The following is a 25,762-nucleotide window of genomic DNA, read 5'->3' as shown; positions in this document are numbered from 1 at the left end:
TTTGGAAAAAGCATTTTATTAACTTCATGAAAAACAGCTGCCGTGAGTTGAGACCTGGATGAGGACAGAGCTCTGGTGGCTTCCAACCATTGGCCTGGAGAAAGCCACCTGTTCTCTCCATATCCAGGGTCTCATTTGGGGTCCCACTGAGAAGACGAACACCCCACTTCATTGCCCCCTCCATGCAGGCACAGATCCAATGCATTCTTGTAGGACATGAGATCCTCCTGCTCCGTGGCTGTCTCACTGAACAGGAAAATGAATTCTCAACACTCTAGACATTCGGATCAGGACTGATCTAGAATGCCAGCCACTGTTCTGGATCAGCAACTAGGAGCACAACATTCTGGATAACCAGTCAGAATAACCAGTCAACATTCTGGAGGGCCACCCAGAATTCTAGAATGCAAAATAAGAACCCCTTCACTTTCCAGAAGATTCCATCAGGAGTCCCGTATTTCAGAATGCCTAAATTCCGGATCAACTAGAAATCTGGCCTTCTAGGTGGTCACCCAGGAACCCAGTGTTCTGGCATGCTGAAGGGATAACCACTCCTCACATTCTCAATGGTTCACCAGGAATTCAGCATTCTAGAACAACAAACAAGAACCACAGTATTCCAGATCATGGGTAAGAGACCTAGATTTCTAAATGTCCACACTGATACTGTCGACGCCAAATCAGAAACCCAACATCAAAGACAATCCACCCCTCGGCATTCTGGAACAGCAAGCAGGAAGCTCTACCATCCAGAATGCTGCTGCCTGGCCCCTTCAGAGCTCTGTGGGTGGCCGCTCCACCCCAGGCCTGTCCTCCCGATGGGGGTCTGGCACATGGAAGGAGACGTAGGGACAAGTCTTGGTGTTGAGGCAAACCAGCTTCTTCAGCGTGGCCGTCTTGACAAGGTTGAAGCCCACATCACCACCAAATGTGCTTGCCTTCCAGTACTCTGGAGAACAGATGGGGTTCCCTAAGAGGCCCTTAAGGGAAAAAGGAGCCCCCATTTCTATCATACTCTCCCCAAAGATGGAGTTCGGATGGCACTTCTCAAGAAGTAGCCCCGGGTAGAATTCCAAAGCATCGATGTCTCCATACAGCTCCTCCAACTCAGCTGCCATCTCCTTCTCCCCTGCAAAAGGGGGAAAGCCAGAGTCAGAATTATGATGCCATCCATTAAGGTTCAGGAGGGAACATTCTAGGTCCACCCTATTCCAGGGAGAAGAAGGGACTTTAGAAGATCAACTTGAGCAAATGAGCAGGTGACCTAAAATCCGGCCTGGCTGACTGACCCAGCTCCAGGGCTGCCTGGAGAGAAGAAATTTGCTACTGCAGATGGAGTCAAGGGCCTGGATCTGCAACCAGACAGTGTGCACCTTGAAACAACTCACTCCATACCTCTGTGCCCTGATTACCTGATCCTTACAACAGAGAGAAGCTCCCCATCTTGTTTCCTTCATGGGCAGGTTTCAAGGCCTTATCCTGGCCCAAGACCCTGCATGCCACTGGAGCTTCAAGTTCACACTTGTCCAAATTCACATAAAGATTTAGCGACAGTGTTCTGTCTGTCTCTCTGGACTGTCATGGGAAACAGACGTGGAGCATCACTACCCGTTTCCTCAAGTCCACCCTCCATGGGGCAGCAGTACATGTCAGGGGTCAGGTCACACCCTGGTCATAGCCTTTCAGTGGCCCCTCATCATCTGTGACAAGAGTTTCTGAACTTGGCTTCCCAACAACTGGGTATTTTGAGCAACAACAAATATTTATATATATATAAAATATAATACATATGTTATATATGTAAGTGTTATATACATATTTGTGTCTTATATATATACACATATGTATACATGTATACAATCTATGGTGTCTATATACAAATCTATATATACACACACACACATATACTCTTGGGCACGACCTGTGTGCTAAGTCTAGGCCTACTGAATCAGAATCTCTAGAAGAGACATCTCAGATTTGGTATTTTTAATTAGTTTTCTAAGTGAGTTTTAGGAAGCTGATCCATAAATGGGATTTAGGAACCACTAGACGGAGTCCCTCGTGGCTCAGAGGTTAAAGCATCTGCCTGGAATGTGGGAGGCCCAGGTTCGATCCCTGGGTTGGGAAGATCTCCTGGAGAAGGAAAATGGCAACCCACTCCAGTACTCTTGCCTAGAGAATCCCATGGAGGGAGGAGCCTGGTAGGCTACAGTCCATGGGGTTGCAAAGAGTCGGACACGACTGAGTGACTTCACTTCACTTCAGACAAAATAAAACTCAAAATCTTAGCATAGCATCCAAAATTCCACACAGTATGAGCCAGCCTCCTAGCACCAACTCTACCCTCTGCCCTCACAAGCCTCTTGCTCCAGCCACACCTAGGACTATTTTCCTGAATAGGCCAGGATACTTTCAAGGCTCATTCTTTTTAACCCCTGTGTTTTTGTACTTTCTGTTCCTCCACCTAGAAAGCTCTTCCCTCTGTTCTTCACTGGAAAACCCCTTTTTATCCTTCAAACCCAGGTGAGAACCCACCTTCTCTCCCCAGGCTGAGTCATCTGCAACACTCGCCACCCCTGGCACCATGCTCCCACACCCCTCAAATCCCACGGTCACAGGGCTGGCCACATGTGACCATGGATCGCCCCATTCTGTTTCCTCGAGGTCTTCTTCACTTCAGCATGAGCCCCTGGAGGGCAGGAATCGTGGTCAGGAAGCAGCTGCTCACCTGTGAGCTCCTGGAAAGAGGTGTAGGGCTTCATGCCAAACCTCTTGCGGTACTCATTGAAAGGCTGCAGCCTCAGCTCCCGCGATTCCTTGATGACATCCACGGCCACGTGCAGGATGTGGTGGTCTATGTTCCTACCCCCACCGATCTGCCAAGAGATAAATACAGTGGTGGTCTGAGAGCCAAGACATGTTGTCCTGGAGAAGAATTTCAGGTCAGGAATCCTTCCTGAGTAGAAAGTATGGCTCAGTCTAGCAAGCACCAAGCTATGAACCCTACCTAGGTCTGCATGGCCATGCTTCTCAGCTTCCTCATCTTATTTAGTTATTTATATTTGTATTTTTGGCCACATGGAGTGGCAAGCAGGACGTTAATTCCCTGATTAGGGATGGAACCCATGCACCCCTGCACTGGGAGCTTAGAGTCTTAACCACTGGACCGCCAGGGAAGTCCCAGCAGCTTCCTCATCTTTAGACTGTAGAGTGGTCCAGGAGGACTTCTCTAGTCACTCACTGGACACATGGTTCCCCAGCCCTTTGAATTTAGGTGAGGACCTCCAACATCCTGTTAAGGAAGGTTCTGGAGGTATTAGATACAACAACTAGGACTCTGCAGAGGAGATGGCCAACATGGCCGCAGTCAAGAGCTCAAACAGAGGGGACTGGCATTTCAGATCTGGAAATAAAAGGCAGAAAGGTTTCTGAGCTTTTAAGTGATGGAAACTGATGGATGGACAAACACTAGTTTGAGGGGCCAAAACTGTATGACTTCCCTGGGATATTTTTTAAACTCTACCTGGCAGAACTGACGTGTCTGTCATCCCCCAAATCAGTTCTTATCACAGAACAAAGATCTTTAGTCTTTTAATGGATTTTGCTGAGGAATCCGGGGCTTCCCAGATGGTGCCAGTGGTAGAGAATCTGCCTGCCAATGCAGGAGACATAAGAGATGCGGTTCAATCCCTGGGTCAGGAAGATCTCCTGAAGGAGGCCATGGCAACCCACTCTGGTACTCTTGCCTGGAGAATTCCATGGACTGAGGGGGCTGGTGGGCTATAGTCCATAGTGTCCAGCAGAGTCGGACACAACTGAAGCAACTCAGCAGAAACACATACTGAAGAACCTATTTCTATTGTTTTTCACTCTCTGTAGCACAGAATTGAGATTATACAAAATTTACTGAGTGTCTAGTATTAAAAAGTGAACCCCTAATAACCTGCTGCCACTAGAAAAGAGAAACTGAGCTAGGAGGCAGGAACACAGAGCATCAAGTCACTTCATCCAGACCAGAAAAAGTTGCACACAGGAATGCAGGTGACCCCACCTGCTTCTCCTTCTTTTTGCCAAGCCTCCTGGGAGAGGAATTGTTGTTTGCCAAGCCTCCTGGGAGAGGAATTGTTGTAAGTTAGCAGGGATGGAGCTAAAATCTCGCCATGAAAGGTGTAATATATAAGCACATTTAGTTTAAGTAAACAGAGCTTTACTCCAAGACCAAGGGGCAATCTCCTGTGAAGGGATGGAAATGGGGTTCAAAGCCCAGGTAATCTGATGCGATAAAGAAGGTGCATCAAAGGGAATTCCCGATGGTCCAGTGGTTAGCACTTTCACTTCCCAGGGTCCAGCTTCCATCCCTGGTCGAGGAACTAAGATTCCACAGCCATGCATGCATACAAGTCACTTCAGTCCTGTCTCAATCTTTGGGACCCCTTGGACTGTACCCCGCCAGGCTCTTCTGCCCATGGGAGTCTCCAGGCAAGAATACTGGTGTGAGTTGCCATGCCCTCCTCCACAAGATCTTCCTGATCCAGGGATCAAACCCACAGCTCCAGCTGTGGCAGGCAGATTCTTTACCACTAGTACTACCTGGGAAGCCAAGCAACACAGCCCAAAAGAAAAAGAAAAAAAAAGGACTCCAGAAAAATCTGATTCATAACTGAGTCAAGGCTATGGTTTTTCCAGTGGTCATGTATGGATGTGAGAGTTGGACTATGAAGAAAGCTGAGCACCTAAGAATTGATGCTTTTGAACTGTGGTGTTGGAGAAGACTCTTGAGAGTCCCTTGGATTGCAAGGAGATCCAACCAGTCCATTCTGAAGGAGATCAGCCCTGGGATTTCTTTGGAGGGAATGATGCTGAAGCTGAAACTCCAGTACTTTGGCCACCTCATGAGAAGAGTTGACTCACTGGAAAAGACTCTGATGCTGGGACGGACTAGGGGCAGGAGGAGAAGGGGACTACAGAGGATGAGATGGCTAGATGGCATCACTGACTTGATGGACGTGAGTCTGAGTGATCTCCGGGAGTTGGTGATGGACAGGGAGGCCTGGCGTGCTGCAATTCATGGGGTCACAAAGAGTCGGTCACGACTGAGCGACTGAACTGAACTGAACGGAACTGAAGGAACATAGGTCTAAAGGAGAACATAGGCAAAACACTCTCTGACATATATCACAGCAGGATCCTCTATGACCTACCTCCCAGAATATTGGAAATAAAAGCAAAAATAAACAAATGGGGCCTGATTAAACTTAAAAGCTTCTGCACAACAAAGGAAACTATAAGCAAGGTGAAAAGACAGCCTTCAGAATGGGAGAAAATAATAGCAAATGAAGCAATTGACAAACAACTAATCTCAAAAATATACAAGCAACTCCTACAGCTCAATTCCAGACAAATAAATGACCCAATCAAAAAATGGGCCAAAGAACTAGACATTTCTCCAAAGAATACATACAGATGGCTAACAAATACATGAAAAGATGCTCAACATCACTCATTATCAGAGAAATGCAAATCAAAACCACGATGAGGTACCATTTCACGCCAGTCAGAATGGCTACGATCCAAAAGTCTATAAGCAATAAATGCTGGAGAGGGTGTGGAGAAAAGGGAACCCTCTTACACTGTTGGTGGGAATGCAAACTAGTACAGCCACTATGGAGAACAGTGTGGAGATTCCTTAAAAAACTGGAAATAGAACTGCCTTATGACCCAGCAATCCCACTGCTGGGCATACACACTGAAGAAACCAGAATGGAAAGAGACACGTGTACCCCAATGTTCATCGCAGCACTGTTTATAACAGCTGGGACATGGAAGCAACGTAGATGTCCATCAGCAGATGAATGGATAAGAAAGCTGTGGTACATATACACAATGGAGTATTACTCAGCCATTAAAAAGAATACATTTGAATCAGTTCTAATGAGGTGGATGAAACTGGAGCCTATTATACAGAGTGAAGTAAGCCAGAAAGAAAAACACCAATACAGTATACTAACGCATATATATGGAATTTAGAAAGATGGTAACAATAACCCTGTATACGAGACAGCAAAAGAGACACTGATGTATAGAACAGTCTTTTGGACTCTGTGGGAGAGGGAGAGGGTGGGATGATTTGGGAGAATGGCATTGAAATACGTATAATATCATATGTGGAATGAGTTGCCAGTCCAGGTTCGATACACGATACTGGATGCTTGGGGCTGGTGCACTGGGACGACCCAGAGGGATGGTATGGGGAGGGAGAAGCGAGGAGGGTTCAGGATGGGGAACACGTGTATACCTGTGGCGGATTCATTTTGATGTTTGGCAAAACCAATACAATATTGTAAAGTTTAAAAATAAAATAAAATTTAAAAAAAAGAAAGTTCTATTGCTCTGGATGATTTGACAATAATGCTCAAGAATGTGTTCAGTTTGGATAAAACAAGGACAACTGGGTAAGAGGAAAAGCATACTTGGCTAAAAGTATACACCCTGAGGTAAAGCCAACAGAAGCTGGTGCCAATCTCAGCTGAACTGGGAGGCTATTGTGTGTTGACTTAGGTGTGTCCCCAAAAGACATATTGAAGTCCCAACCCCTCTGCACTTGTGAATGTGACCTTATATGGACATAGATGGGATCAAGGGCATACTCCATTAGGGTGGGCCCTAATTCAACAACTGGTGTCCTGATAAAAAGAGGAAACAGAGACACAAGGAGGACTCCACGTTGTAGTGATGCTTCTATGTGCCAAGGAACCCCAAGCATGGTCCATCACCACCAGAAGCCGAGAGAAAGGCAAGGACCAATTCTACCCTGGAGACTTCAGCAAGAGTATGACCCTGTCCATACCCTGATGCTGGATTTCTAGCCTCCATAACTAGAAAGAAAAAAATCTATGATTACCATTTGTGGGAGTTAACTCTAAGGGCTTTCTAGAGAAATGTTTAAAGATGGATCTCTTTTAATGGCCTAGATATTAGTAATGTGTAATAAATGTTTAATGGAGGTTTGGGTGGATCAATGAATAAAAGTTATTAATTCTCAGGTGTCAGCTGGGAATATTTCTTTCATTTTCTGGATGTTTCTGGCTCAGATGGTAAAGAATCTGCTTGCAATGTAGGAGAGCCATGTTCAATCCCTGGGTCAAGAAGATCCCCTAGAAAAGGGAATGGCTACCCACTCCAGTATTCTTGCCTGGAGAATTCCATGGACAGAGGATCGTGGCGGGCTACAGTCCATGCGTGCATGCATGCATGCTCAGTCATGTCAGACTCTTTGCGACCCCATGGATTATAGCCTGCCAGGCACTTCTGTCCAAGGGATTCTCCAGGCAAGAATACCAGAGTGGATTGCCATGCCCTCCTCCCAGGGATCTTCCTGACCCAGGGATCGAACCGGGTCTCCTGCATTACAGGTGGATTCTTTACCGCTAAGCCACCAGGGAAACCCAGTCCCTAGGATCACAAAGGGTCAGACACGATTGAGCAACTAAGTGATTTCACTTCCTTACTTTGTTTATGGAGGAAACCCCAGTAACCTAACAGTCTGAGCATCTTTTTCCAACCTCTCCCACTTACTGCTTATCAGAAGAGGAGGAGTGACGTAGTATCATGGGTGAATTTTAGAGCAGTACCTAAGCGTGCATTGTACAAGCAATCCTCACTGCTGCTCTTGCACTCAGTTGATACCAGGGAGTATGCCTCCTCTCATATTCCTTATTCTGGGGGACGAGGAGGAGGTTGGGAGATATTTTCCTTGTTTCGATGCCTCCATGTCGTGGTAGCCAAATTTGTCTAATTTGAGGGTTTAGTATTTAAAAGCCTGCTTGTCAGCATAGGTTATTTAAGTTTTCTAGAATCAGCTTTATCAGTAATAAAGGTGATATTTTAAACCTCCAAAAAAGAAAAATAAAAAAGGAAAAGAATAAATGTCTGCAGCTTAAAGCCCCTTGGTTTGTGGTCCTTTTGTAGCCCTGGGCAACAAAAACAGGGACCATAGGCAAATTACTTATGCTAAGTCTCTGTTTCCTCCTATGCAAAAATGAGGACAATGGAAGCATCTATCTGATATAGCTGTGGTGGAATCGAGATAAAGAATGCAAAGCAGCTATCACAGTGTTGGTCACAGTAATCACGTAGTGTGACCGTGTGTGGGAATTCTCGGGGGAAGCCCTGTTTTATCACTTCTCACACTCTCTTTGATATCCTGAGATATCCTGAGAACCTTTGATATGCTGGTCCTTCTGCTGGTGTCAGGAAACAGCAGGGCTCTTTACACACATCACCAGGGTCACCATACAGCCCCCCACACAAGTGACTGTCTCTGCTCCTTTCTGTGCCCCCACAAAGAACAGAGACCTGAACCCCATTGGTGGCAGCCTATGCTAATTTCAGTCAAATTACCAGGAGGAAGCCCAAACCCACATGGTGCCTCACCTTCATGGTAGGGCTTAGATAAAGAAGAGAGTGGCAGGATAGGAAGGAAGCTAGGATGAAGGAGATGGGAGCTCCCAAACAAGGGGAAGGGGAGATTGAGGAGGGAGCTGGTTAAATATTCCAGGGGTAGGACTAATAGCTTGCTCGGGCTGCCATAACAAAGCGCCACAGACTGGATGGCTTAAACAAATAGAAACAGAGACTTGCCTAGTGGTCCAGTGGTTGGGACTCCATGCTTCCACTGTGCGGGACATGAGTTCTATCCCTGGTCAGGGAATTAGGATCCCACACGCCAGGCAGCACAGCCAAAAAACAGACAATAAATGAACAAAAACTTAAAAACAAATAGGACTTTTCTGGTGGCGGAGGTGGGGTCAATGCTGGGGACACAGGTTCAATCCCTGGTCTGGGAAGATCTCACATGCCTTAGAGCAACTAAGCCTGTGTGCTACAACTACTTAGCCTGTTCCCTAGAGACCACAAGCTAAAACTACTGAGCCCTCAAGCTTCAACTACTGAAGCCCATGCACCAAGAGTCTGTGCTCCCCAGCAAGAGAAGCCACCGCAATGAGAAGCCTGCACACCTCAACTAGAGTAAGTCCACATGCCAACGAAAACCCAGCACAGCCAAGAATAAATAAATAAATTACTTAAAAAACAAACAAACAAAAAACTAGAAATATGTGTCCTCACAGTTCTGGAGGCTAGAAGTCCAAGACCAAGGTGTCAGCAGGGTTGGTTTCATTCTCAGGCCTCTCTGTGGCTTAGAGATGGCCATCTTCTCCCTTTGCTTTCCCTCTGTGCACACCTATATCCTAATCTCCTCTGCTTATAAGGACACCAGTCATAGCTGGACCCACCCAATGACCCCATTTACCTTAATCAGCTCTTTAAAGACCCTGCCTCTGGACGCAGTCACATGCTGAGGTCTTGGAAGTAAAGACTTCAACATGTGAATTTGGGGCAAGGGGGACTTCAGCCCAAAACAGAGGCCTACAAGTCAATAAAGACCTCCTCTGTGTAGGCACTTTTGCATACATCACCATACCCTGAATGTCCTCTTGGTCCTCAAACTGCCATGCCCTCTGACTCCTGGGCCTTTGCTATGCCACCCGCTCCATCCTAACACAATGACCCCAGGTCACAAATGTTACTTCTTGCCCTGGGAGATCCCTACCCATCCTTTGGGTCCCTGCTCAACTATCACTTCCTTATCTACAACCCCCAACTCTGGGCCTGAAGTCTGTCTCCAAGTTCCCAGAGCACTGTGGGCTTCTATAATGTGATTCTTAACCTGCTCTTAGAATTCTGAGAACATCGGGAAAGACCTTGGCACAGCACCTAACCTATAGTAAGGGCTCTAACGATGCTAGTCATCACACGACTGCTGTTCCTTTCTAGGGTATCCTGTTATTTACACACTAACACTCTGCTGCGACTCCAGGGACTGTAGCCCACCAGGCTCCTCTGCCCATGGGATTTCCCAGGCAAGAATACTAGAATGGGTTGCCATTTTCTTCTCCAGGGGATATTCCTGACTTGGGGATCAAACCCAAGTCTCCTGCTTAGGCAGGTGGATTCTTTACCACTGAGCCACCGGAGAAGCCCTTTCCAGGGTAAGTGAGTGTGAGTGTTAGTCACTCCATTGTGATTCCATGAACTATAGCCTGACAGGCTCTTCTGTCCATGGGATTCTCCAGGCAAGGATACTGGAGTAGGTGGCCATTCCCTTCGCCAGAAGATCTTCCCAACCCAGGGATCGAACTCAGAGCTTCTGCATTGCAGGCAGATTTTTTTTTACTGTTTGAGCCACTAGGGGTGGTAAGTGCCAGAAAAACACAAGGACCCAAGAACCACATTGACCTTGGTCACCACTGTGTCTCCAGCGCCTGGAGCAATGCCTGGTGTCATTGAATGAATGAAAGAACAAGAGAATGAATGAAGGAATGATCCCCACCACCACCCTGGAGGGGTGACACTCTCTCCCTTTTACAGAAAACTGGTGTTGGGATCCCAGAGCCCAGCTGCCCTCCCCAGTGCTCCCCTGAGGCTCACCCGGCCTGCAGGCTGGCGAGAAAAGGCGTCCACCAGGGCCTCGACCCCGTAGTCCACCAGCATGGAGGTGTTGAACAGAAACTGCTCGTAGCTGTAGTCCTGGGGGCCCACCCGGAAGGAGTCGGGCATGAGCGGGTGCCAGTGGTAAAGCTGGTTGAACTCCATGGCGATGCGGTTGCGGTACTGGAATTGGGCCCCAAACAGCAGCTCTGGGTCGAACTTGAGCTGCAGGAAGTAGCCGCTCAGCTGCTGCACATACTCCTCTATCACAATCTTGATGGTCTCCCCTGGGGTGAAGGATGGGGCACGGGGTCAGCAGAGTGCAGGGAGTTAGCTATCGGGCTTGGGGAGCGGGCTGGTTCATGCAAAGGGCTTGGTTTGACTTCTTTCTCGTTGTTAAGGTTATTTGACTTTGTTGGGCCACTTTCACTTTGTCTTTTTGTCACTGGTTGTGAAAATGGAACCTTCCCTCTCAGGCTGGATAAGACAGGAGCCTGTCCCAAGACAGGAGCCACCTGCTAGTCCCATGTTCCATGGGCAGGTCACAGCCTGGCTGAGCATGACATGGAGAGGAAGTATCTGAGAATGGGTTTTGTGGCCTGTGGTGGCCACCATCCCATTAAAAGAGGCTTAGTGAGGCCACAAAAGATGGGCGGGTGGAGATTAACTTAGTGAGGGAATCTCAGCGGGCCTGAGCGGGGGAGGGTGATGGGAGCTCCCAAGAGACCATTCTAAGAGCTACAGCAACAAACAAGGGACACGACAGACCTAAGTGAATCTCATCCCGAATATAACCCCCATATCTGCTTATGTATCGAATTCTTACAAGTAATTTTCCTCTGCCCTCTCAGGAACCAGCTCAGAGCAAAGAGCCAGGGAAGACACAAAACAAATCTTCCATAGCAAAATGAAAACTGGTGAACTAGCTATTAAAAGAAACACATTTTGGCCAATGAGCCACTAGAGAAATTGACTTTTAGCAAACTGAGCTGGAGCCATTGGAATTGCAAGCAGCAGACTCAGGTCTAAATCTTGACATCACCACTTCCAGCCACCTGGGCAGGAGCTGCGTGACTTACTCTAAATTCCTTATCTGTAAAATGAGTATTATAATAACATCAGTATAGGGACTTCCTTGGCAGGCCAGTGGGTTAAGACTCCATGCTTCCCCTGCAGGGGGAGCAAGTTTGATTGCTGGTGGGGTGGTGGGGCACCGGGGGTAGAACTAAGATTCCCACATGCTGCATGATGCAGCCAAAAAATAAATAAATAAGAAAATAAGTAAAACATGTTCACAAAGGAAATTAAAAAAAATTATGACATCAGTATAATAATATTCACAGGGTCACTAGGAGGAGTAGACAATGAGCACATCTGTACTGCTTGGCACAGAGCCTGGCATAATAGGGAGGGTCCACACATGTAGAAGTAGGAATCCCCTCCCCAAACTCACATGTCACAAAAGATCAGACTAAGGCTCGAACCCCCTCCCCACACAGGAAAGTACTCCCTGCATGACATGGTAGAAGCTGCATGAAGTCTGGTGGCAACCAGATCTGGTTCAAGTCTCTCTCCGCTGAAAGGCCTTGGAGAATTCACCTACCCTCTCTGCATCCTAACTTTCATAACAAGGATAATCACAGCCGAGTCATAAGGCTGTTGGGGAGGGTTGAATGAAGCACTAGAGGTGCCCTACCTTCGGTGTCCTGCCTTTGGCCACAGCTTCATCACCAGTCGGTGTGCTGGGCAGCCTGCAGACACAGACTTGCCCTCTCTGGTCAAAGTCTCTGCAATCCTGGGACTTCTGAGCCAGCCCCTTCTCGTTCTTTAGGTCATTCCTATGCCTGATGCGTGGCTCTTCCAGGCTCCATTGACTCGGGTACTAAAATTGGGAACAGCCATGCCCAGAGATGCCCAGAGGCGGAGGCAAGGGCTCACTGGTGACTCAGAGTGAATATGGTCTGGACAGGAGTGTTGGGGGCCAAGTTCCCAGGCAGGAAACCATCTGACATTTTAGGCTACAGACTCGCCCCCGTAGGGGACACAAAAATATCTTGTCCCTGAGTCACCAAGAAGCTGCCAACCTTCAGGAAGGCAGATGCGTGCAAGGCAGGAAACCCAAGGATTCTGAAGCCTAGGCAAGCTGGGGTTTGACCTGTGCTTGCTGAGGATGCCCTCTAGTGCTCCTGGACGCAGTACAATGGGGAAACTGAGACTTAGGGTGGCTGATCAGATTTGTTGCCAGCCACCCACTGAATAATCAGCTATCACAGCACCCCATTTTCTGAAGGCCTGTTATGTGCCTAGTACTTTCCCATTCATCATATCAACTAATCCTTAAAATCATTATAATGCCCAGGACCCCCAGCAGCTCAGTGGTTAAGATTCTGCCTTCCAATGCAGGGGATGTGGGTTCAATCCCTGGTCTGGAAACTAAGATCCCACCTGCCACACCCTGTGGCCAAAAAAAAAAAAGCATCGTTATTCCCATTGTACAGATTTGGAAAGTGAGGCTCACCTAGGGGAAGGGTCCTGCTCAGGATTCTAATCTCACTGTGCCCAAAACCTCCACTTCCCACTTCTCAGGACAGAGGGGGTGACTTTCCAGGGCAGGGCTGGTGGGAGGCCTCACCGATGAGGATGAGGCGGGCCGTCTGGAAGAGCTGCTCGTCGCCCCAGGTCGGGTGCTCAGCCTTCAGCAGGTCACACACGCGGTTGTGCTCACGCAGCCATATCGTGGCGTAGACCATGAGCCCAGGAAGCAGCCCAAACACCTCCTGGCCCACGGCCATCTGGCTCTGGGGCGGGATGCCCCGGGGGTAGTGCATCAGCACGGGAGCCTCTTCCACCGATGGCGGGTACACCTCTCCATTGAGCATCTGCGGGATGGAGTCACCTGGTAACCTGGGGAGGGGGCGGGGCACCAGCACCTGCACCGCTGACATCCGCCCACTCCTACTGACAGCTGCCCGTAACTCGCAGGGCAGCTGTCCGGCCTTCCTAACCAAGGCCTGTGGATTCTATCTCCTAAAGCTCTCCTAACATGAGTCCCTTTCTCTCTCCCCATGGCCACCACACTCTTCCAAGCCACCCTCATCTTCCACCCCGACTCCCCTTGTAAGTGACTCTCTCCTCTAGACGTTCTCAGCTCTGCAGCCAGAGCAGTGCTTTAAAAGAGGGGTCCCCAACCTCCACGATCTAATGCCTGATGAGCTGAGGTGGAGCTGATGTAATAATAATAGAAATAAAATGTAGAGCAAATATAAGGCGCTCAAATCATCCTGAAACCATCCCTTCTCCCACCAGTCCATGGGAAAATAGTCTTCCCTGAAACTGGCCCCTGGTACCAAAAAGGTAGGGGACCCTTGCTTTAAAACATCCAAATCTAGAATCACATCCTGGCTTAAAGAACCTTCCAAGTCTTCTCTCTGCTCTTGGCAGAAATCAGAAATCCTTAATACGACCCACGCTCATTAGATGTCCAACAGCATATCCCTTGTTTCACTGCCTCAACGTCACTCAAGCGACTGCCCCTCTCCAGCCTTGAAACCTGAGAATCTGGACAGCCCTGGGCCCTTCTTGGCCTCCTTGATTCCTCCTTATCCTTCATGCAACTCTTGGTTTATTCATAATTCCTAAGGAAGCCTTCCCCAGCCTCTGCACACTCTCCTGGCTTCTGCCTGTGGCAGCTATCACAGGTGTAATTAATCATATGGCAGTTTCCTCATTCACTCAGTAAATAAACACAGAGGACCTCCTATATGCCAGATACTGTTCTTAGCTCGAAAGATTCAGCAGTGAACCTCCCGTCTCGGTTTTTGTTTCGATTTGCATGGTCCAGAATGGGAGCCACTAGCCACGTGCAGCTACTGAGGACTAGAAATGTGGCTGATGTGGATAAAGAGCTTGATTTTCAATTTCATTTACTTTAGATTCACGTTTTTAAATCAAGATCCCAGCTATCGGAAAGTCTTTATGCTTAGAACAACTTGAACATGTGAATCTACTTTCTCAACCGCAAAATTTTATGAAATCTAAATGCTGATCAGAATCGCCAATGAAAACTTGGCACCCAAATTGAGATGTACTGTAAGATATGAGTCAGAATGTGAAGATTTAGCACAAAAAATGAGATATTGACAATTTTTGTGTTGATTACATGTTGAAATGAGGATATCCTGGATATACTGGGTTAAATTCAAAAATATATTATTAAAATCAATATTGCTTGTTGCTTTTTACATTTTTTAATGTGACCACTAGAAAAATTTTAATAACTTGGATGTGACTCACGTCTATAAAAGAGGGCAAATGGTACCTAGTTTATGCAGTAGATCTGAGGAGCGCATGAGATAATCACCTATGTGGCCCTCACATTCCTGGACAGTGAGAGTTCCGACAAAACGTCCTCGTGGAACTAGCACCTTAGGGTTTGTGTCTGTGGGCTTGAGGGCAGGGCTTACAACTACCATGGCCACTGCTCACCTGCCCGGCACACCATAGTGCCCAATTAATATTGTGGAATGATTAAACGAATAAATGCAGACTGGAACTGTCCATTTTCTGTGGAGCCCCAAAATCCACCTCCCAAGAGAACACAAGAGCCCACGTCTGCTCCCTGTCTGCTTCTCTTGCCTGGCACCTGCTCCCAGGGTTTACTGTCGCTTCTCCTCCCATGCACCTACAGCTTCCGCCATAGGACACCACCAAGGCCCCCCACCAACACCCTCTGCCAGGGGAGACTGTGGAAGGCCCTTCCCAATGCCCCAGCCCCAGGCCCAGTGCTACCTGGTACTTGAGTTTCCCATCCTTAAAGAGCCGCAGCTGATACTGACGTTCCAGATTGTCTCCATAAATGTGGCCGAGGTCTACCTAAAGACAGAGACAGAGTCTATTCAGATCCCTGGGTTCTGCCCCACTAGCAGCAGCCTACCTGTGCCACGTGTGGCCCAGAGAAGTCCAGAGCCCCTCCTAGGTACTCACCCCGTGGCCCAACGCCTTGGTGAAGCCAGGACCCATCTTGCCAGAAGTTTTGAAGAACTGATGGGTGAAGTGTTGGGCAAAGAAGGCAAACATGAGGTTGGTGCCTTGAGGGTCGGGGATGAACTTCCTCCTGAGCAGGAAGCGACGACTCAGAAACTCCGCATCTGGCAACTGCTTCTTCCCTGATTGGGGAGGTAAGAAAGAGCAGTAGCTGCTTCCTGTCTGGATCTTTGTGCCCCAGAGCTTTCTGGGCTTGCCAGACCAAACTGATTAACACAGGAATCCCAGAGTGGACCCCACAGGACCACCTCCTTCTCACCAGACCGCCCCTTGCACCTTCTCTATCAAAAGACTCTGGGAAATGGAAGGATGTTTGGAATATGCTTTTAAAACTAAAATATACACATTACCGTATGTAAAATAGATAGCTAATGGGAAGTTGCTATATAACACAGGGAGCTCAACCCGCTAGTCTGTGACATCCTAGAGGAGTGGGATGGGTGGGGGGTAGGGAGGTTCAAGAGGGAGGAGACATATGTATACTTATGGCTGATTTATCACACTGTATGGCAGAAACCAATGCAACATTGTAAAGAAACTATTCTCCAATTAAAAAGAAAATAGGTGAAGGGGATAGATGAAGTAACATTGGCAAATTGTAGACAAATCTTGAAATCTGGAGATGGATGCATAGGACTTCATTATCCTTTTCTCTCAACTTTCGTGTATGTTTGCTGCTCTGTACAAGCTAACCCTTCCCCACCTCCAAAAAGAAAAAGGGATAACAACAACAACAAAAAACTTGGACTCCCCAACCCTGGAATAAGGTTGCTGTGTTCGAAATGGGTTGTGCCGTTTATTAAGTGTGTGAAGAGGGAGAAGTCATTCCATCTTTCTGAGCCTCAATTTCTTCATCTATAAAATAGGGCAAATGCTATCTCTCTTATGCAGTGGATTTGAGGAGTGCCCGTGTAAGCATGACAGAAAACCAGTGAGATGAAATCTCTTAAATCAAAAGTCAGCAAACTTTTCCATACAAGTCCAGATAGTCAATATTTGAGGCTTTGTTGATGTATGGTCTCTGTTACATCTACTCAGGTTTGCTGGTGCTGCAGGAAGGCAGATAATACCTTAGGAACATGAATGTGTTTCAACAAGGCTTTATTTAAATTGAGGGTGGGGTGGATTTGGCCTTCGGGCTGGAGTTCGCCAATCTGTTTTAAAAGATGCCAGAACTTTCTATGTCTGGTGTAAAGACAAGTCACCTTGAAGCATGTGTCTGTCACCGTGAGGACAAGCATTAAGAAGCCTTTCTTAAGTAAGTCAATGTCAGATGACTTGGTACCCAAGACTGCCTTGCAGAAAAGGCAATCTTTCAAAGACATCTATGAGGCCCAATGTCATTAGAATAACTCTTTAGATTGAAATGACTGACTGATTTCCTGTAGCAGGAAAAGTCATCAAGGACCTCAAAGGGAACTCACCCAAAGGGAAGTTACAGTCTGCACACTGTAACCTGGATCTATCACTCAGATTACCACTGAGCATCATCGACTCAATGGACATGAGTTTGAGCAAACTCTGGGAGATAGTGAAGAACAGGGAGGCCTGGCATGCTGCAGTCCATGGGGTCACAAAGAGTCAGGCATGACTGAGCAACTGAATAACAGCACAGGTCTGGTGCCAGCGAAGTGTTGGCAGAGTCCAGAAGCTCTGAGAGACCCAGATTTCCTGCCAGAATGATCATGCTTTGGGAACAGTAGTACATGGATAGTAAAAACTATCAGAGTAGTGCCCTTGAGACCCAAATAAGGACACTGATACATGTGCAAGGTTCTGAACCTGCAAAAGCACACAGCATACGGGGCTGCACGGGACTAGTGCTCAACAGCGACACCATGCGGTGGGAACTGAAGCAGCAGCGGTGGTGGATTAATGTCTCTTTCGCCCTTTGTGTACTTGAAGCTGAACTGATGGCTCTAAATTGAGTAAACCCCCAGGTTTGCGGACAATCAGGAGTGGATGAGGAAGAAGGTCTTGGTAGGAAGACTCCTGCCGATGAGACCAAGTAGGTTCTTGAACAACTAAAGAAAAACTTTGATTTTATGTGTAAACTGCACTGATGAAGCACATAAGACTGTTCACATTAGTAATGAACCAAACTCAGAGTTGGCACCCAGTAAAAAGCTCACTATTCTTTCTTTCCTCCATTCCAACTTTTAAGTCACCCTCATCGCAGCAGGATCCCACCCACTTAGTAGACAAAGTTTGGGTGAAGAGGCACCCTGGAAATACGGGAGCATTAGTTTGACTCTGCCACTGACCTCAGACAAGACCCTCCCACAACCTCTTTCTGTCCTCTTTCCCCACCCCTGTCCTCATCCCTGGTTCTTGCATGTCTTGCCTTGGTGCACCCATCTGTGAAATGGGCCAGTCATTGCTCTTCTGATTGCTTTTTCCCAAAGGGAACGGAGCATCTCCTGTGACCCACCCTAGGCTCAGCCCCCTCACCCCATCACCATTACCTTTGGTGCCCATGGGCGTGGGACAGTCTCGGGGCACGGAGGGCAGAATGCGAGTATAATAACTCACATTGGAGAAGGACTCCCAGCTGATGTAGTCATGCGCTACGTTGTAGGTGGGAGGGCTGGGGATAAGGTTGGAACGCACTGCAGAGGGCGAAAATGATGGTGACAAGGGATTCTTGCCTCCAGTTACACCCCTCTTCCCCACCTTCTCTTGGGTTGTTTTCTTATTTGTTTGTTTTTGGCTACCCTGCACAGCAGCTTGTGGAATCTTAGTTCCCTGACCAGGGATTGAACCAGCACCCTCAGCAGTGAAAGCACAGCGTCCTACCCTGGATCACCAGGGAATTCCCTAGGTTCTTTTTTTATTTGGCACCCAAACCCTGACTCCCCCATCCCCAACCACTGCCCTGGTCAGATGCCAAGAATTTAAGGAAGTGGCAGGATTTCTTGCTCCCCTAGATTAGAGGGACCCTGCACCACCTCTGCCACCCACCTGTGAGTACCAGACGCATGAGCTTGTCCCGGATGAAGGTGGCATTGACAAAATCCCACAGCCAGCGCCCATGCGTCAGCAGAAAGTGGACGAAAGACGGGCTGGGCCGCAAAGTCGTCCGGAGCCAGGTCCATATCTCAGCTGTGGGGGCAGGGGGAGCCACTCAGACAGGCCCTCCTAGCAAGACTGGAAGCAGCCAGAGGGGAAGGTGGGAACTGGGGACAGGGTCCAGTATGGACGAGGGTGGAATTTAGGAGTCAGGGGTAAAGCATAGGACCTTGGGAGTGTTGACATGTGACATAGCCAGAAGCAGACGGGGGTCAGGAGACAGGTCCAGGGTTGGAGGCCAGTAAGGCCAGAGCCGGGCAGTGAAGACTCACTACAGACCCCATAGGCAGGGAGTGAGATGTGTCAGGAGTAAGGGCTTGTGCTGGAGCCAGGTCAGGGGCAGTGTCAGAGGTCAAAAGTAGGCAAGGAAAGAGGGCCGTGGCCAGAGACAAGGGTAGGAAGTGGGGGTCTTTGAAGGACGAGCCCAGGGGAGAAGGAGTAGGGGCTGGAGGCTCTGCTCACGGATGGTGCAGTTGGGGCCATAATAGCCCGTGCGGGTGCAGTCACATTGGTAGCGGTCAAGGCCGAAGCGAACACAGATCCCCTGGTGCTGGCATGGATAGTAACAGCAGGGGTTCACTGTGGGGGAGAAACAGAGATCAGGGACCCCTCTCGTTGGGGCCAGAGGCATGGAGTCCAGTCACAACTCTGTTCTAACTTACCCGACATCTGTGTTCCCCTCAGGGCCCACTGTGTCCCCACAGCTATGAACAGAAAGCCCCTGGCCCTTCCGTTTTCAGACCTCGCTCTGGGTTTTCAGTCTTGTCCACGTCAGGCCACCAAAGGAAGTCTCCCCTTCCCTCCCAGCTGCCACCAAAATGGTGCAGACGCATCCAGGCCTCGGGCTGGGGCACTGAAGGCTAGGCACACAGCTGATAAGATGCCACGGCCACAGGCTTCTAGAGCATTCACTTTCTGCCAAGTCAGAGCCAACGGCAGAATTTATGGGGTTCAGAAAAGGGACAAGGATTGGGGTTCTCAGGCCAGCCCCTAGCCTCTGGGCACCTGGATACTTAGAAGATGAGGTCGCCCACCATCTCTCTGTTTTTCCTTTTCAGAAGGAAGAGCAGGTGTCCCAACAGATGGGGAAATTGAGGCCAGACAAGGGGAAGCCCAGATGGGTCACCCAGCAAGTAGTACCAGACCACTTGCCCATCCCTTCCCTTCCACCCCCACCCTCATGGACTCAGCAGTCAAGTCCAAGGAAAGACATTTCCCAGAACTCCATGGACAGGGAATGGGTTTGAGGGGAGTCGCAGATCCCGTTCCTGATAGACTCAGCCCTGGCCCACATCGGGGTGGGGTCTGGGCTCTAGGACCTTGAGGGAGGTCAGGGACCATGGGAACAGGAGACATGTGGCTGGAAAACTCTCCCCAGAGGGCGAGTGGAGCTCTGGCATCACCCCTCCCCCAACCCCTTAGAGAATGGACCTCCAGAAAGTCCCTACTTGTGTCTAATCCGGGTCTCCCCAACCACAGCTTCAGTGATCATCCAATAGCCAGGTCAGAGACTTCTTGGAGCTCTCTCGGTGCTCATTCAGGGCTCAGCGAGGGACTCAGAGGCTCAGGGAGAGGTGGTGACTTGGCCAAGACCATGGAACAGTCAGGCCTCCTTCAGACCAGGGCGCCCAGTTCCTGGCAGCGGCTCCTTCCCCAGCCTTACACAGAAAATGCCAGGTCCCTCCTGCAAACGTGCTTCCTTCTCTGGGCTCAGAGCCAACGGGACAAGGAACTCCAATTCTTTGTGCATCTGATTATAGGGGGTCAAGAGGGCAGCAACGGGCCCTCTTGAGAAGCCCAAGAAGTCACCTCAGGATGCTGGAATCAGAGGGCCTGACCCTCTGGTTTAGGTCTCCTCACATCACAGAATCATGCAAATAGTTTTGCTTAAGCCCTGGAAACTCCCCATGGCCCCACAATAGCATCTCTGTGGCCCCTGCAGGGTGTAAAAGGAAGGAACCAATCGGAAGAAGTCTGGACAAACAGGCCTTATCAGACTAACACAGGCTAACAGGCAGGTGCAGGGGGAACCCAAGGCAGGGGCCTGGCACGACCCACCTCCCCCTCCCACAGCCACAGGCCCAGAAACACCAAGGAGTTCTGGGTCAGCCCTGCAGCAGGTTTGGAGATCCTGAACCTCTCTCTCCCTTCTGCTCAGAACAGTGTGCTGTTCTGCTGTGACTCCACACTGCCCAGCTCCCAACTCTGGTGCGCAGATCATCATAGCAGTCAGCTGGTACAGGAGCTGAGGCCCAGCCCTTTCTGGGCTGTTTCCCCATCCCTCTGCCAGTAGGGATCCCAAATCCAACTCAAGAAGTCCTTCCAGTTGGTCCTGGGGCAGCCCATCTCGCAACCCCAAAGCCAAAAGCTCTGTTCCTCCCTGACCCAGGCTGTGGTTCCTCCCAAGTAAATCCCCTCCTAATCTACCCGACCCAGCCCACTGCACATGTACCAGAAAGTCTCCCCAAATGTTCACACTCCACTCTCCCTGGCCCCAGGTCCCAACCCGACCTGCTCTGCTCCACCACAAGCCTCCAAGAGAAAGGGCTTTCCTGGGCTTTCTCCCCTCTCCCAGAGGCCGTGCGCACAGCTGGAACTCAACCCCAGGTCCTGGAGAGATCCATCCATCCAGGAAATCCAGATGCGGTGGCCAGAGCTTAACAAATGTTTGTGGAATTTAAAATGAAGCGAGGAGACAGGCCACTTCAAGCTTGGTCAAAGAGGTTCTCTCATCTCCCCATCCACTTCCCTCAACTCCCACCCCCCACACACAGCTGGTTCTGAAGTCTTGCCTGAGAGCTTCCTGCCAGGGGCCCAGCAGCAGCAGAGCCGTGCCCCCCAGACTCAGAAGTTCCTGCCCAGGGCATCCCTCTCCTGCCAGCAGAGGCCCCTCCCCCTGGACCGGCTGCCCAACTTTCCCTCCCTCCTCCTCCTCCTCCTCCAAGATCTTTCCATAAGCACCAGTGGCCTCAGGGCAGGAAAAGTCTCCCCTCAACAAGGACTGCAGCTGTCGCTGGGGGCCCCAGGGTGTCAGGGTGGGCAGAGAGGAAAATGGGTGTCACTTTCTGCCCTCTCCCAGGCTAACCACAGCTGGACTATCATGACAGGCTGGAAGTCAGGGCTCTTGCTGACTCTCCAACCTTGTGTATCCACCTCACTTATCTGCTCCTGGGGATGGGTGAGACTCCTCCCCGGCCCCCTGCCACCACCACAGACGAGGGGCTCATCCAAGCCCCACTGCTTCAAAGTCGAAAGAGGCAACACTTGAACTTGCTTCCCTTCCCCTCCGTTCCTCCTCCTGGAGGTGCCCAGGCCAGGATTTGGGGAAGGGATGCTGGGAGGGCGAGTCCCCTTGCTTCACAGACTGGGGATGACCCCAGGTGAGGCAGGTATGTTACCTTTCCTTCCAGGTGGACCTGAAAATCCTGAATGAATGAAACCAGGACTCCAGAGGAATCACCATCCCCTGCCACGCTAGAGCGCTGGGAACTAATCACAAAGGAAGGCCTTCCTTCAGTCTAACTTAAATCCCACATGCTTTCATGTGTCCAGTGAAGGACATGCTGTACAATAAACCATCAAGAGAGAGACCTGGGGAAATGCAGACACTGAGTGTAAAGTGTCTGGAGTCCCCACACCCAGCACAGGGCCGGGCACCAAGCAGGTGCTAGATGAAGATACATGGGAGAGTGCCTGCTCTTCACAGCATGTCCTGTGGGCCTCATTTTTCAGTGTTTTCCAGGAAGGAGAAGGGACAGACAGGCTCTAAGGAAACCTCCCTCTCTTCCTCTCTTCTTCTCAACTCTGGATAAAGCCAACTTATGTCCAAACATCTCGATTCCTTGCATCAACATGATCCCCACCCCCCATAAGCAGAGAACTGAGCAGCTTGCTCTGAGTCTTTAAGCCACCCCAGAGGTGGGGTTGATCAGCAAGCCCATAGCACACACATTCCCACCAATGAGGACAGTCTGGGGCTGCCTGGCTCCAGAACTTTCTGAGGATTCGGCAAGGAAGCGTCCCCCAGCCCAGAAGTCAGGATTCCAGGCAGAATGAGGGAACACCAAGTTCTCAGGATGCAGAGGCACCAGACAGCAAGAGGGCCCTTTAAAGAGGCTGCACTGAAATTCCGTAAGAATAATATTTAGAGAAGTTCCAGGAGGTTGGCAGCCAAAGAGAAAAAAAGAGCCCGGAGCAGCCCAGACGTGGGCCCCAGCCCCTACACACAGCAAGGGCAGCGGCCAGTGGCCAGGGACCACCGCACCAGTCCCCGGCGGCCGGAAGAGCCCAGCTGGAAAGGAAGCCCCCTCCCAACCCACAGCCCCAGCTGGTGCTGCAGATAGGAGGTGGCAGGCCGCAGGAAGCCTGCCCCACATGCCAGGGTTAGCTGGCCTCAGGCCCCTCCGCCTGGCACAGAGCTCCAGTTAGGTCATGCCCCATCCCTAGCCCAGGAGGGAGCACTCAGCCAAGTCCAGGAGCTGGAAGGGATGAACTCGAGCATTGAGGATACCCCAGGACAGCCCTGTCCTCTGAGCCGGACTCCACCTTCCATCACAAGAGAGGCAGAAGCAGCATCCTCCCCGCCACCTGCCCCCAGGTAAGCCCTCATCTCCTGGGGGATTGGCCTTTGCTGACACTCTGGGGACTAGACACAGGCTTTGGCTTTTCAGAGCAGATGCCTCTCCTAAGTGTCCGGGCACTTTGGACCTCAGTTCACCCAGAGACTTGGCAATGGGAAGGCAGCGAAGCCTTCAGCCCACCCCCAACCTGTCTTCCGTCTTTTCCTCGACCCTTGCAGCAGCCTCCTTCATGATCTCCCAGCCTCCAGTCTCACCTCCAAGTCATCCACCCCGTCTCACTCCCCTGCTCCCAGGGGGATATCCTGAGACTCAAGCCCACTCCTCACTCTGTATCCAAAGGCCCATGTCCGCCAACACCTGCCTCTGTCCTACAGCTTCCTGTGCCTGTCCACTCCCATCACTCAGACTTTTAGGCTTCTGCTCATACCCTTGCTTCTGCCTGGAAGAGCCCTTCCAGAGTTTGAGAGTAAAACCTCACCATTTTACCTCCCACTACCACCTCCTCTAGGGTCCAGGTCAAATGTCATCACCTCCAAGAAGCCTTCTGCAATTCCTCACACCTGAGAGATAATCATCACCCATCCCCAAGCCCCACACACCCCTGAGGTTCCCTCAGTCATGGCCATGACCTCCTTGATGGCAGTCTGTGGGCATTTCTGTCTCCTCCATCGGCCTGCGAGCTCCTCCCAGCTCAGCCTCCAGGCTCCAGCCAAGGACTGGCATAAAGCAATACCCTGGGAATGTTTGTGGCGTGAAAAACACAATTCTGTTTAAACACTTACAATATAAAGATAAGCAGAAAAGGCTAAAAGCAAAAGGGTACACCCATGGCTGGTGAACAGACACAGGGGGACAGGAAGGGTGAGCCTCGGGGCCCCGGGGGCCCGGATGGGGCTGAATGGGGCCTCAGAGGAACTGCTGGGCTGGTCTAGGGGCTAACACAACGGGCCACTGGGATGGCATGGTCAGCCCTGCCTCTGCTACTGGGGTCTCAGACCAATGTCAGCAGAGACTCAAATGGTTCACCCCTCTGGGCCTCAGAGTTCCCTTCTGTAGAATGGGACTAACATCTCCCTGGCAGGACTGCTGTGAACAGAGAAGCCAACAGCTAGGTTTTGTAAACTGTAAAGTGCTGGCCACGGGAGTCTTCTTCCTCGTCTTCTGACAAACTAGACCTCTACACATGCCTAAACTCTTGCCTAGAGCACCCTTTCCTTGGCTTCCCGAAATGCCACGCACTCAAACCCCCTGCTCCAGGAAGCCTGGTCTGACTCCCAGTTCACAGAGATGTCCTTCCCCTCTCCTCTGAGCACCGAATTCTTTCTCCTCTGAGCATCACAACAGAAGGCTCAGATCACTCCCCATCCTCTCCTGCCCCTATTTTGCAGATGAGAAATGAAGACCCTGGGGAGGTTTCACATAGTTTGGTGAAGCTCTGTCCAGACCTTGCATGTGCAAGCATGCACACGCACACGTGCACGCACACACACACACAGAAACTGCGTGGGGAGGGAGGCTATGGGAAGGAGGAGCTGCATTCTTCCACCTGGAACCTGGCACACGCATGACGCCACGCAGGGGAATTCTCCAGGATAGGACTTTCCTGGTCATCTTTGGAGTGAAGAAACGGGGGTCCATTGGCAGGGAGAGATGAGGGCAGGGAGAACTCTGCAGAAAGACCCTGCAAAACGACTGGAAACTTCCAGCCCGGAGTCCACCGTGTCCTGGGTGAGCTTGAGGGCGCTATGGCCCCAACTTGAGCCTCCTTTAACTCATCCGGGCAATGGGGACCTCCCCGGTGAAGATTCAGTCTCCAGAGGAAGCAGCTCAGCCCTGTAAGTGCGTTTCCTCCTCCATTCTCTCCGGAATGGCGGGTGTACCCGGGGTCCTCACCCAGGGAGATTGTCTCCACTGGGGCTGGGAATTCGGACGGGTCCTGGAAAGTTAGAGGCTAACAGAAAACGCGCCAGCTTGCTTTCCCCTGGCGCCTGCGACTTCCTCCGAAAGGGGCCCGCAGGGGAAACAGCGAGGATTGCTGGGGACCGACTCGGCTGGGACCGCTGGGGTCCCAGAACAGGTGAGGGGCCTGGAAAGACTCGGTCCCTTTTCCCAAAGACGCCCAAGATCCCAGTCTGCCCTTTCCCCCGCAAAAAGAACCCCCTGGGGACCTAGCCCAGGCCACATCCCGGGGGTCTGCAGAGAGCCCCCATCCCACCGACAGACAGCCCCCTCCCCCCTCCCAGGCATCGCGAGCCGAAAGGGGAAGCTGGGCGGGCGGGAGGGGAGAGGAGGGAATGGGGTGCCGGGCCAGGGAAGCAGGACCTGGGCTCTTCGGGGACAGGAGAGAGGCCGCCTACCTGGCGCGGGCGCCCCGGGGTCCGCTGGCAAGACGGGGGACGGCGACAGCAGCAGGAGAAGCAGCGGGAATCGGAGCGAGATACCCTGCCCTGCGAAGGGAGAGAGTTGAAGGGCTGAGCCTGGCATTCAAAGCCCCACCGGGAGGCCACAGGGGAAAACGGGGGGCACTGGGGCCGGACTTACGGCTCATGGTGCAGGGTGGCCGTTGCGTGCTGGAGACAGAC

At 50.5% G+C, this 25,762-nt stretch overlaps 1 protein-coding gene and 1 non-coding gene across 2 annotated transcripts; both read right to left on the bottom strand.

Moving 5' to 3' along the window:
• On the bottom strand, positions 1-25,762 carry PTGS1 (prostaglandin-endoperoxide synthase 1). The gene is made up of 11 exons (NM_001105323.1): positions 25,722-25,762; positions 25,538-25,627; positions 19,063-19,179; positions 18,493-18,633; positions 17,997-18,140; positions 15,472-15,653; positions 15,277-15,360; positions 13,121-13,367; positions 10,489-10,775; positions 2,729-2,876; positions 1-1,129 (listed from the first exon to the last, which is right to left on the bottom strand). Exons 1-11 carry the CDS (start codon positions 25,726-25,728, stop codon positions 774-776), a joined length of 1,803 nt encoding a protein of 600 aa, NP_001098793.1. The 5' UTR covers positions 25,729-25,762; the 3' UTR covers positions 1-773.
• MIR10175 (microRNA mir-10175) lies at positions 50-130 on the bottom strand. The gene has a single exon (NR_162209.1). It is a non-coding gene; the product is annotated as a microRNA mir-10175 (primary transcript).

The sequence above is a fragment of the Bos taurus genome, chromosome 11 (genome assembly GCF_002263795.3).
Source record: "Bos taurus isolate L1 Dominette 01449 registration number 42190680 breed Hereford chromosome 11, ARS-UCD2.0, whole genome shotgun sequence".
Lineage (NCBI taxonomy): Eukaryota > Metazoa > Chordata > Mammalia > Artiodactyla > Bovidae > Bos > Bos taurus.
This window is presented reverse-complemented; position numbering and strand designations above follow the sequence as displayed.